General features: G+C 35.8%; 1 protein-coding gene across 2 annotated transcripts in view; it reads left to right on the forward strand.

Moving 5' to 3' along the window:
- LOC113504795 (protein dead ringer) overlaps positions 1 to 12,291 on the forward strand; it is a 102,796-nt gene that overhangs the window by 32,132 nt on the left and 58,373 nt on the right. For both annotated transcript variants that reach the window (XM_026887243.1, XM_026887253.1), the window contains 2 exons: positions 2,110 to 2,394; positions 2,511 to 2,783. In XM_026887243.1, the coding sequence (XP_026743044.1) occupies positions 2,110 to 2,394; positions 2,511 to 2,783 (558 nt within the window). The remainder of the gene's footprint in view (positions 1 to 2,109; positions 2,395 to 2,510; positions 2,784 to 12,291) is intronic.

A 12,291-nucleotide genomic window follows, 5' to 3' on the forward strand; every position in this document is an offset into this window, starting at 1 on the left:
TTATCGGTACGCGCAACTGTTGATTTTTACAGTTCGTCACATGATAATAACACATCAACAATAATAGCCACTTGTTTATCTCGTTCAATTCAAAATCCGCAGCTTATAAGGTAGACGAACTTAAAATAAACGCTTAAGTGGCTCATTTTATTGATATAACGTTTAAATAAAATTGCGGTCACCTTAAAAAGTAATAAAAGGTGGAAGGAATTCAGTAGCAGTCTGGACCCATGAGAAAGAAAAGTCGAATGAAATGACAGGGTGTGTGTACGGGAGCGCGATTCATGTGATTATGGGGTTCCGCGGCTCGGCGATGGAGGAAAACCACTTCATTTGGGATTATACGTTTGCGCCTCGAGATTAACAGATAGAGACATCGATTTGAAAAGAAAGAGGGTGAACCGGAGTAATTTCACTTTTGTATCATATTTTTGTAAATGTAAACGCAATGCGGTTTTCATTTACTAAATTATTACCAGAGTATGTGTTGGCTACGTGATCACAAATGAAAAAAGAAATAGTATAGTTTCAGAAAAAGTAACACCAATCGCGTAAACTACTAAAAATTAGTAACCAATTATAAAAAAAACGTCGCACATTAATGAATATAACGCGGAACCCTGAAGTGGGCCGGTGGGGAGCTTGCGTGTCGCTCCAGCCCGAGCGTTTATCCGAACGAAACATTTCACCGATAATAACTCCACACAATATAATAATGCGAATAATAAATAAAAATGGAAATAAAATAATAATTTTAATGTCGTAATTGTGGGCCGGGGGCTGTGGCGGCGCAAAACGCGCTCATTCCGGGCAACGATTTGATTGCCTCTCGCAACACTTGCCTTATATTGATTCCGATGGAGTTTAACTGCATTAATACTGGAACTGGTTTCGCATAGTCGGTACTTGTGTTACTTGCTATGGAATGATGTATTACGCGGCGGAACCTGCCATTAATTCCTATGCCGAGGCCCCGCTCTTGGATTTCCGTGAATCCGATTAAATTCACTCAATTGCTATAATATGTGTAATGATAGAACGGTACATGATTGTATCTTCGTTTCGAATACTGCTCTACTTGCTGGCATCCTTAAAGAGACGCATAGATGTCAGATGTTAATGTATCCTATATAATTGATAAGAAAATTACCAGTGCTCAAGTAATAAGTCCGGTTTCAGCAAATGCTGTGTGCCCAAGGCTCATTGCGGCCACCAGATGTTGCCGATATCGTTATAAACAAAGAATATATGTAAATAATTGAACAAATTTAACTCCTGAGGCAATCGAAGAACGGAAGCTCATGGCAAATTGTGTTTATTAAATTCATGCATCGGAAAGTAAACAATTGTAGATTAAATGCGAATCGAAGGTGAATATTAGTTAGTTACTAATTATACTGAAGCTTACAATGTTATTACTTTATTGGCTATTAGCTTTTGAATGAATAACCTCGATTCGATGGCAATAAACTGCATTGTTCATGACACATATCCCAATGACGCGAAGGTAACGCATCTTTATATCGTTGAAGTTTTTGAAGTTGACTCAAAATAAAAACTCCTTGTACTAAATACTTTAATTTGAACAATTACCGGGACATTTGGAGTATATCCTTTACGTGTCATCTTTTTCCAACATTCTCGTGTGTGTTTGACGCCTCTCGACATTTATATGTAATTGCAGGTTTTGCTCACCTGCCTGCTAATAATTTAAAAAATAAGTCACATGAAACCTAGCATGCTGTAATTATAGTAACATTAAAAAGATTATGATTTATTTATGCCTTTAGGACCGGTTGATAACTTAGGATTGTTTTTTATTTATAATGTTAACGGTGAACAATAAAGTATTTGGTGTACATGTTTTTGATTGATTTTATTATGATTAAGAATTATAGTAGTCATCGTTGGTATGAAATGCTTGTGGAATGACTATTTCTTCATAATTATATTACATCTACTGGACTGTATTTGTAATAAAAACAGGACTGTATAAGACTTCAAGGGTTAATTTATTCATAGGAACCTGCCACTACTAACTATTACTATACCTGTCGATATACTTGGTAAACTAGTATGATGTATTGACGTTATTTATCTTTGTTCCAGTCCGCACGGTCTGAAGGAGAATCGTCCGGGGAGCAATCCTGCGAAAGCTCGGACGAGGGTGTGGGGCGGGACGCTCCCGCCCACCAGCCGCACCAACCTCACCAACCTCTGCAGTCGCACCCGTCGCTGCAGTCGCACCAGTCGATGCAATCGCACCAGCCCATGCACCAGCCGACTCACAACCTGAGCCACCACGTGACGGTGCCGCATCAGCCGCTCAACAACCATCAGATGACACATCAACACCAGAGGAACTCGCCGAGGCCTTTGGAGAGGGAATTGAAAGTAAGTAATGGGTCCAACTCAATGATGGTCATGTAGTTAAAATGCTCAAAATTAGAAAAACATGCTTCCAATTCATACGAGGTTTTAAAGTCCCTAATCGTACCTTTCATCAACAGGTACGAGACGACTTCGAATCCCTGAAGTCATCTCTGCACCCTCACCTATCTTCTCTGGCATCGTTGGCCCAGGGGGCTCCTCTGTCGACCCCCAACAGTGTGTTCGCGTTAGCCGGCGCGGGGGCTACAGGGGGCTTTCCTTACGCGCCCCCCGCGTTCCTTGCGCCCGCGCCGCCGCCGCCCGCGCAGCCAGCTGGCTCTGCGTCATCCTCGTCATCTGAGGGCAGTGCTGCCGGCTGGAGCTTTGAAGAACAGTATAAGCAGGTCCGTCAGGTAAGCGGTCTTGTAGATTTATTTTTTATAATATGGAGAAATGGTAAAAATTGCCGGTTTTTGATTCTATAACTTTGTGAAGTAAAAATTATTTCAATAAGCAATTAAGTTTTAATATGTCAAAACCGACCCGAGAACCAAATATAAATATTAAGAAAAGTCTTTGAGGTACCTATTTATCATAACTATTTTCTGAACTGCTACTTGTACTTCTAATTTCTCAAACTATACATATGTAAAGACTATCCCACATTATGTACATTCCCACGATTGAGTCCACACCAATCAATAACCATTTTACATTAACTAAAGAATCCATTGAAATCGTTCAGACTGTTGCATAATAAATCGGCAATGCTTCGGAACAATCAAATAAAATCGCGCCAACCCTCGACCCCTACTGAATTATTCACAGTCGACACATTACGTGTCTGTGTGTCCAATAAAATGGATTCCTAAATCGCTATATAATAGTCGTTCTAACCCGTTCCTTTGTTACATATTTCATTGGTTTCGCGAAGGGTTGTCAAAACATGTGAGGGGTCGTTCCGGCCCCGGATGAATAATAATCCGCTGTCGAGGGTTGTCAGATTGTCAATGTTCTTTATGATGTTGTTGTGGTTTGTGGGGACACTGGCTAGTGACATTATTATTATTAAGTTGTCACTTTTTTCTACTTTTGAAATATGGAATGATACAGAAATTCTGCCACGGTTCTATATATTAACCCCTGTATTGGTTTGAAACCTGAATGACGTAATAAGTGGGAAGTTTTTAAACTTTTTTTTAACGGAACATGATCTTTGAGCAATAACCCTGTTCCCTATAATTCCTTTTACTGAACCGTTTATCCGAAAGTTAACGAGTACGATACGTAATTTCCTGATACAATAGTTAATAAGTTTTCATTATTTTCACCTCACGACGTTACTTAACAAGCTGTTAAGTATTCTATCAAAGAGAAGAAAGGTATAAAATTATACGTGTTGATCACGCCCTTATTGTTCGCTTGGAGATTAACAGTAGGCACGTTTGTGTTCACGTAATGGCAAATAAGGCCAGGCATTCACTGTAAGACATTCGGGAATGTTTCGACAGTTTAACTTACAGCGTCTTTTTCCTTCTCTGAAAATGGGACGGTGCGGGTGATTTAAGTAATAGAATTTTGCATTATCGTTGTTGCTCTTGATTGTTTTTTTTTGGTATTATCATTAGTGATTATATTGTGGATAAAAACGCAATAATTTGTATGCGGCAAGTATCTTATCAATTCACAATCCTTCTCTTCATGGTAAGAAGACTGGTGAGAAGATACGCTATTAAAATGTTTTACATCATTTTTTAAATCGACTTCAAAAAGGTGGAGGTCCTCAATTTGTCTGTATTATTTTTGGATGTATTTGTTACTTCATGTTACTAATTTTGTTTATTCTTTTTTAATCAAGATAGCTGTCACATTAAGTCACAATTGTCAAGCTTAGTGCTCATTACTCAAGTTTGAAGTCATTTATATATTTTTTCATTTGAAGTCAAATGCATGTTTTTGTTGTTAAAATAATACCATAATCAAATTTTAGTACGATTATCGATTTCTATACGATTAATTATCTATACTACAATTAGTCGACTGTTCAGTCGTATCATCCATAGCCGTATATACTTATGTAGTGTCATTCAAGTCAAATTGCCGAGGTAACCGCTTTTATCTCAGTTCACTTGCGTGCCTCGCTAACGAGAGCGTTCAATGGAATCATATTAATACATATTAAGGTTCCATCATAAATACCTTTGCTTATTATGCACGGACGGAATTATTTAAAAGATATGTATGTGTACCTATAAGTAGTTAATATATGTATAGTTTTGTTGTGACTGTTAACATCACAGTAAAAGTCTCTCATTTTGAAAAGGATTAAAAATGTTTTTTAACGAAATTTAGATTTTTTCGAAAAGTCGTGATATTTTAGCAAGTTAACAATTATGAAAAAATAAAAGGTCGTTTAAATTACGTTCTAAAGTAGCGATAAATATTAGTTTTGTTGTAAAGAGTATGTTAAATTTATAACAATAAGTCAATTACCAATGCTCAACACATCCTTTAATTCAAGGTAAAACCAATTTTATATTCCCGTAACATTTGCTCAACAATAACCCAAAAATAGGCACTTGCGAGCTTCATTTGGCTTAACTCGGTCTTTCAGACCATACGGCGTCTTTGTGACCTAAGGTCTGTAGGGCACAATGTGAACAAAGCGGGACAAAGGACCATTGGTAGGACAAAGGGCTCGCAATGTGCTAATGTGTTACAATTGTAGGAGACATTTCGTAGGGCCCTGTTTATTGCGGGCTTTTATGCTATTTATTCGATTTGTAGTCTTTTGTATTGGTTATTGGCTGGAGTCGCTGGACTTACAATGTTGGCAACGATTAATGAAAACGTTTATTTCGTTTTATGGGAGATACTTTGTTGCTGATCTAAGATTCTGTTTGACTGTTTGAGTCATGTTTTATTGACCTGTATAGAAATGCACGCTAGCTGCTGGTTTACAGCGGTGAGTAAAAAAATAATATTTATAATCGGACCGTAGTTACTTGAGGAGCTCGTGGCTAAGCTATAACCGCATAAGTGAATCGATCACAGGTTAAGCTATGCTTGACGCGGTTGGTCCGTAGATGGGTATTATGGTTATTAATATTTCGGTTTCACATCCCTCCTAACAACCAGGTTTTATACATTACTTTACTTTTTCTCTTTGAAGAACGTTTTGTTGACATTCTATGAAACATTAGCTATTTAACTCATAAAAAGCTTACCTAATTGTATCTGCTGCCTAGCCACTAATTAGAACTAGTTTATTTACCGTTTTAACTTGCGTATCGCGACCGCGACAACGCGCGTTATTTTAATCGCACGCTTGCGCGGCCTAATCGCGCGATTTGCACGCGGCGCGGCACGTTTGTAGCGAACCGGTTGCTTACAGATAAGCTTTGTTAGATTTCGACTTGTTACACTAATTCTTTACGTATTATGTTTATTGAAGAATTTAACTTCAAACTAGAAGGGGATAGGAGCAAACTTATGTCAATAAACAAATATATTGTTATAATAATAAAGTTGCGAATTATTATGACTCTTGAACAGTTAACGAGACCGTGCTATGATAATAGAGTAGAATATACATGTACTAGTAGCACAAATGAAGGATTTTTAGGTGAACATAATGAATTCACTCTAAACAAAAACTGACATACCATCAACAGTTATACACTGTTGAAGGTATGTCTTGACAGGTATTGGACATTGATATTATCATTCTATCACTTTCTTATTGACGAATCTACATTTCTGCCTCTATTGACTCAGAGAGTGATGAATTTGACGGATCAATGAAATCTTTGTACAAGGCCCTCGGTAAATAAACTCATTCATTCCTCGTTCATTCTTCAGTTCATAGACAAACCGTGCAATGATTACGAACAGATCACACCTCTACGTGACTTTAATGACACGTTTTCAATCTATTGCAACTTTAATTACACACGCAGTCAACGTTGTTTGCGTGCATATTTAGAAAATGATACATTTATCTATTACCTTTATAAATAATTGCAAGCTATTAGCGAATACAGTTACTTAATCGTAAAGACTTACTTGTAGTAGAAATACAGAGTAATAATGTAAAAATACAACGTTTTCCCCCTGCTCCACCCACATAATTTCTTCCTTATAACAAAAATTACTGGTTTGATACTCCTTCGAGTTGCCGTGTGTATAAACATTTATACGTTTGCTAATAGTATGATTATCGCGCCCTCTTTAGGGCGTTGTCGTTGAATTAACAGTTATTTGCGCAAAAAACGGAAGCTTTCCGACTTTCCACCTTATTCGTGATCATTTAAAGTTGTAAATTAAAACGTGTTAAGTTAGAGTTGAAGTTCATAAACGGCGGCCATGTTGGGAACGCTTTCCCGACCCTAAATCATCGTAGCGAATTATTGTTGTTCCGTCCTTTTATTAGCCTCAACAGTGTTGTCTGATAGTGTTTACGGAGTCATTTCGAACACAATGTCTGTTGTGGGCCTGTCGGTACTTTAAGTACCTACTTTAGATTTATTTTTTTGTGTCAGCCTAAATAGTTGGAAACTGAGGTGCGCCTCGTTTCCGCTACATCACACCGGTTATTTGTAAACTTTCCAACTTATAAGTACACTATATAAATACGCTTTGTAAGCTTTTCCCATGGTATCTAGAATTGATATAACGGTTTTGTCACGTATAACGAAAGTGTTATCGATATTTTTAAGTCATTTGTAAGCAATTTAATTAATTGACAAGATATTGAAATTGAACTAGCTTTCCGGATATTAATAAAGACAGGAGCTGCTAAAGTTTTTGTTGCTTTTTTTTAAATAAACTTAGCACCCCTATATCTATTCCTTTGGCTAACAGTTGCACGCCAGTATTTCCTAATGATTACATTAAGTCCTAAGTGATGTGGGCGCGACTGTTAACTATAAAACTGACCGTAACGACATTTCTTGAAATGCATAATTAAAATTCGACATAATTTGAATGATGTAAGTAGTTTCTTTAACAAATTAAAAGTTATTAACTCTTGTTATAATAATAAATATGTTAATCCATCCAACGATTCATCAAATTTTGCCGATTTTGTTTGGAGGTGATGAAAAGTTTTAGTTTCATTTGTTTATTGGTCTCTTCAGCTTATAAGATTAAATAATTATTTCAATCTGAATTTGTTTTGAAGATACTGTAGCCTTTAAATTCACAATAAAAATATTGCTTTTTACCTTGATCCCATAAAATGAAAGAACTTTCTTCTTGGTTTTCTCTTCAAGAAATACTCAACAATATTTTGAAATATACCATATTAAAGCCATAAATATACCATGATATTAGTATAGTTCGTTTGTCAGATCAAAAAGATAAAAGTCCGCGATGTCCAAGATTCAGTATTGTCACGTATAGCACGCCGCTCGTCCATTAGTCAGGCGCCCCCCGCGCTGCGCACGCGCAGGTTTATGTGCGACACGTTTGATTTTATACTATTTATCATCGCTATAAATTGTTGGCATCGCAAAACACGTTGCTACAAATTGATGGGGTTAGAGGTAGATTGTTTGCAAGGTGTATTCAGCTGGGTCGATGGCTGGCTGGCTTTGAAGAGCTCACTTAATTGAAAAGTTTCTTTAAGTTTAAACACTCCTAATAGAAAGGAAATTAAAATATTTAAGAAAGTGTTCTAGGTTGTAGGTGCATGTCCATTATGTAGCACTAACTGACACGCAAAAAAAAATCAGTAAGCCTTGTTAGTTGGTATAAAAGACAACAAGTAGCACAAAACAAGATTACAAAACATTCCAAGAGGTGTCTATTTAAAAACAAAACAACATGACTAAAGCCACCGCCTCGTAATCTCCAAACACGGCCGTTTCAAAATGCACATGAACTATTAGATTCGCCGTAAACCTTTTAAAGTGGCAGTAGGTTATGGGTGCGTTCACAAAAAACGAAATAGTGGCTTATTTTTTTTAACTGGCAACCCGAACGATTAGCCAAGTGAGCCATCGTGCTGGCATTCGAGTGGTGGATATTTATTTCGTCTAGACATTTTATCTAGTGGATGCTTTCGATACGTTTATCGGGGTGGAATGTTTTATACACTTGAATTCGAAAGTTAACATCCAATGAGCTTTTAAAGTTTTTTCTGCCGTAGCTTTGTGTGTCACATTGAAACTATTTTTTTAAGTTATTTGTAGAATGTTAGATCAATGATGGTATAACTAAAACATTACGTTTCATATTATTATTGTGTACCTTGAAAAGGACGGGCGGGGTAGGTAAATAGATACGGATATTGTAGGGTTTTAGAATAAATATATAGTTTACAACGACTCTTGCTGTTTTATAACATAAAAAAAATATATGGTAGAAATTAACACATGCGACAAAGCCGAAGATTGTATCCCGCCAGTCTTAGCTACCCCTTTTTAATCGGTATTAGAATTCTTTTCATCTCTACACAGATCAATTTAGGAATTTGCTTATCTATATCTCAATAAAAAAATTGCCCACACTCGTTTTCTGCTAATTAGTTTAATTTTATTCCCGTCTCGAATTATAATAAGCTTGTTTTAAGTGCATCGTTGTTATCACAGTACTTTCTCGTTACAAAACAAACAAATTAGTCAAACATTAAAAAGCATTCGAGACTTCCGATCCTAATTAAGGTGTGTTCAAACTCGTTATTGTCGTTTTTTCTTTAGATTTTGATGCGGCTATTATCGTTAAATAGCCGATTTGTCGTCGCAATTAGCCTTAAAATGTTCACTTCAACATAAATCTGTATGATTACGTGGATCGGCCTCATTATCGGCTATGCAACCATTTAACTCGTAAATAGCCTTACCTATAGTTAACATTCAATGTTTTTTGTTGAGTTCATCTTTGTTTATAGTAATATTAATACCTACAAAAGAAATATATTTTTTCTTAAAGGAATTTAAGGCAATAACCAAATAAATAAAATTATACCTAACGTCTTTTCCACAAACTATAGCAATAATATCTGTGTAGGAAAGTACATATAGAAAGGAATACAAGCGAATGTAATACAACATTAGCACAACCTCAACAGGGTCCATTAGCAATCATCAATTGTTATTTTAATACGTGCAATTATCATTCACATTAACTCTGAACGTGTATTAAAATAATGTATTCATACGTTCGAAATATCGATATATTTAACTAGTGAGGCAACAATTATGAGTACTCGAGTACATTATCTAGTGACGTGCCCCGATTGCTCGATATTGAATGTCGTTCTTACAGTAACGACATTTTGACGAGACTTCGTAACTAATTGTTCGGTAGTATTGTTACGTAGATTTTTTTTAAGTTAGATAACTATGCTATTGCTAATGAGTTTTTCCTCATGAGGTAAGCTTTAATGTTGAAAACATTTTGGTACTTGATGAGATGGTTTTATTAAAATGTATTTTTTGAAAAACTTGGAAGTTCATATACGATAAAAATAAAAATTATTTTAATAAAATCACTTACAGTACAAATTCACGTTTGTCGCTTGTATTTAATTTTAAAACATTATTTCTAAGGCCTTCGACACTCTCAACATCAGTATAACCCTACCAAAAAGCTTCTAAATGAGTGCTTACACACCTCAAAATAAATAAATGTGATAGTTTTATCAGTATAGAGTTACCTTACGCTATTTCCACGATATTTCACGTGCATACATACATCGTTCTCGGCGTGATATCGTCGCTGACGCACCCCAGCTGACTCGCTATTTCTGGGGACTTGCATGGGGCCTTAACTTGGGCCCAAGTCAAACGCCTTTGGAGATCAGATATCAAAATTTGGTTTTGAAATTTGTGATTTTTTAACAAAAACATATGTATTTTTACCTTTAATTTGGATTTAAATGATAATATTGATTAAAATGATGTTGTAATAAACAATTACTAAATAGATAAGTCTTTTCTCTACGTATGAGACCACTAAGAAAATAATATCTCATTCTGCATGTTAATAAGTAAACGGTTTTTATATCTTTGTCTTTTTAAGTATAGTTATTTAGTAAAAGATAGCTGATATCCAATTATTATCTGGAAAATCAGCTATCTCTTAACACTTGCACCGTTCCTGCAGTGTCCAACCAGTGGGAGTGCTATCAATGCGTGCAACATGCCGCATGTGGCGTATTAATTTGATATGCTTTTTATTCGCATATGCGCCGAACAATAAATACGCGAGACGATCAATATAGTACTTATTCAATAAAACTTGTGAGGTCTTGACATGCTAAGGGTTTGATATACTTTGCGGTTTTTATAAGAAAACAGTGGCAAGTAACATGAATTTAATGAACAATGGGCATTGTCTCTACTACAAATTCATTTTTTCATTAGTAATCATTAAAAAAAAACAAATAGAAAGTATGACGAAACCACTAGTTCTACTACTTTTGGATTTTCTACTATCAAATGATTACTACATTGTAAAATTATTGGCTCTTTCCTTGCCGATGAAACATTGGTGTCAACGATTCCATAACTTGCTGATGGACTGGCCTAATATTGATGGGGATTGAGCTTTTCAGCTTTGTTTTCGCCATTCCCGTAAGTACATACCCCTAGTTTAGAGTAATTGATTTATTATTTGATATTATCTGCGGATTGACGGCTCACAGATATATAATACAAACACGTTGGGATTGTTAGAAATATGTTTTTATTGCCTGTTAATTCTACGTTCCTAGTAATCTACGCTCGAAACGATTTTTGTGATTTAAGCATGTTTATTTGCTTTGTATATTTTTAGGTGTGTACGTTTTGAGTATTGTGTATTTGTAGTTTTTGTTTAACTTATCAGAAGCTATGCTTTATTAGTTTTTAAAGATTATCCGGTTGCGTAAAATTTGTTTGATATTTCTTTTATTTTTTATGTTCAAATGAGTAAGCAGGTAGTGAGGTGTTTTTGATTCCTGGTTCTTTTTTAAGAGTAGATTCTTGTTCATTTTCTTTGTTGTTTAAATGTCTAAGATCTTTACTATGATTTCCATTGATATCTGTAAAGTTGTTGTCAGTCTTGCCAGTCTCAACAACCATTATTTCATAGCTTGTTTTAACAGCATCTGCATATAGTTTACCTCCCAAATCGCCATTAAAATTAATTGAATACGGATCAGCATATCTTATTTTAGTATTTAATGTTGAAATAGTGTAGATGGCCATTGGTGTGGACACGTGGGCCATATGTATCGAGTCATGGTACATTAGCGTGTCGGGTAACCGTCAGCCAGTGAGCGTGCATCAATGTATTTATACACTGGATTGGATTCTGTTATCATTGTTTCGCTATTCGTTGCCCGATAGATACGATAAAGATTTATTTAAAACAATCCTATTGAAGCATTTAAAAATATGCGTTATTTACTTAAACTTACCTCATTTATTAAATGATTTGTTTATAACAAAACTCAGAGAAATCTCTGAATATTTATAACACCTTTGAGTCCACTTTTAAGCTCTATAAGTGACAATTTAACGATTATTAAAGTAACATGAGTTTTTATTTTCATTTAAAACTGCTGTTAGTGAAATTTACCCTATTTCAAATCCATCCCATGTATTCAAACAATCCGCATTAACAAAGAATCCCAAATTGACAAATACCATTCGATATCACTGCATCAGCATCTTTCATTAACCCTTAACATTCCTACATCCGTATTAATCTCTACATTGTATACTCCCGAATCACGTTACCTACTTACATTAAATCAGTGATCTAACCCCTCGCACGCGCCTAAGACAATCTCTTGTGTCTGGAGTGGCTCGCGACTCGAGGGTTGATCCGGTGGGGGCGCCTGAAATAGGCGCGGTGCATCTGCCGGTATTAATAGCCCCCCAATCCGAATGTAGTATCAAGGACGCGGACGGTTATATCACGTGAATTCAC

The sequence above is a fragment of the Trichoplusia ni genome, chromosome 2, assembly GCF_003590095.1.
Source record: "Trichoplusia ni isolate ovarian cell line Hi5 chromosome 2, tn1, whole genome shotgun sequence".
Classification (NCBI taxonomy): domain Eukaryota; kingdom Metazoa; phylum Arthropoda; class Insecta; order Lepidoptera; family Noctuidae; genus Trichoplusia; species Trichoplusia ni.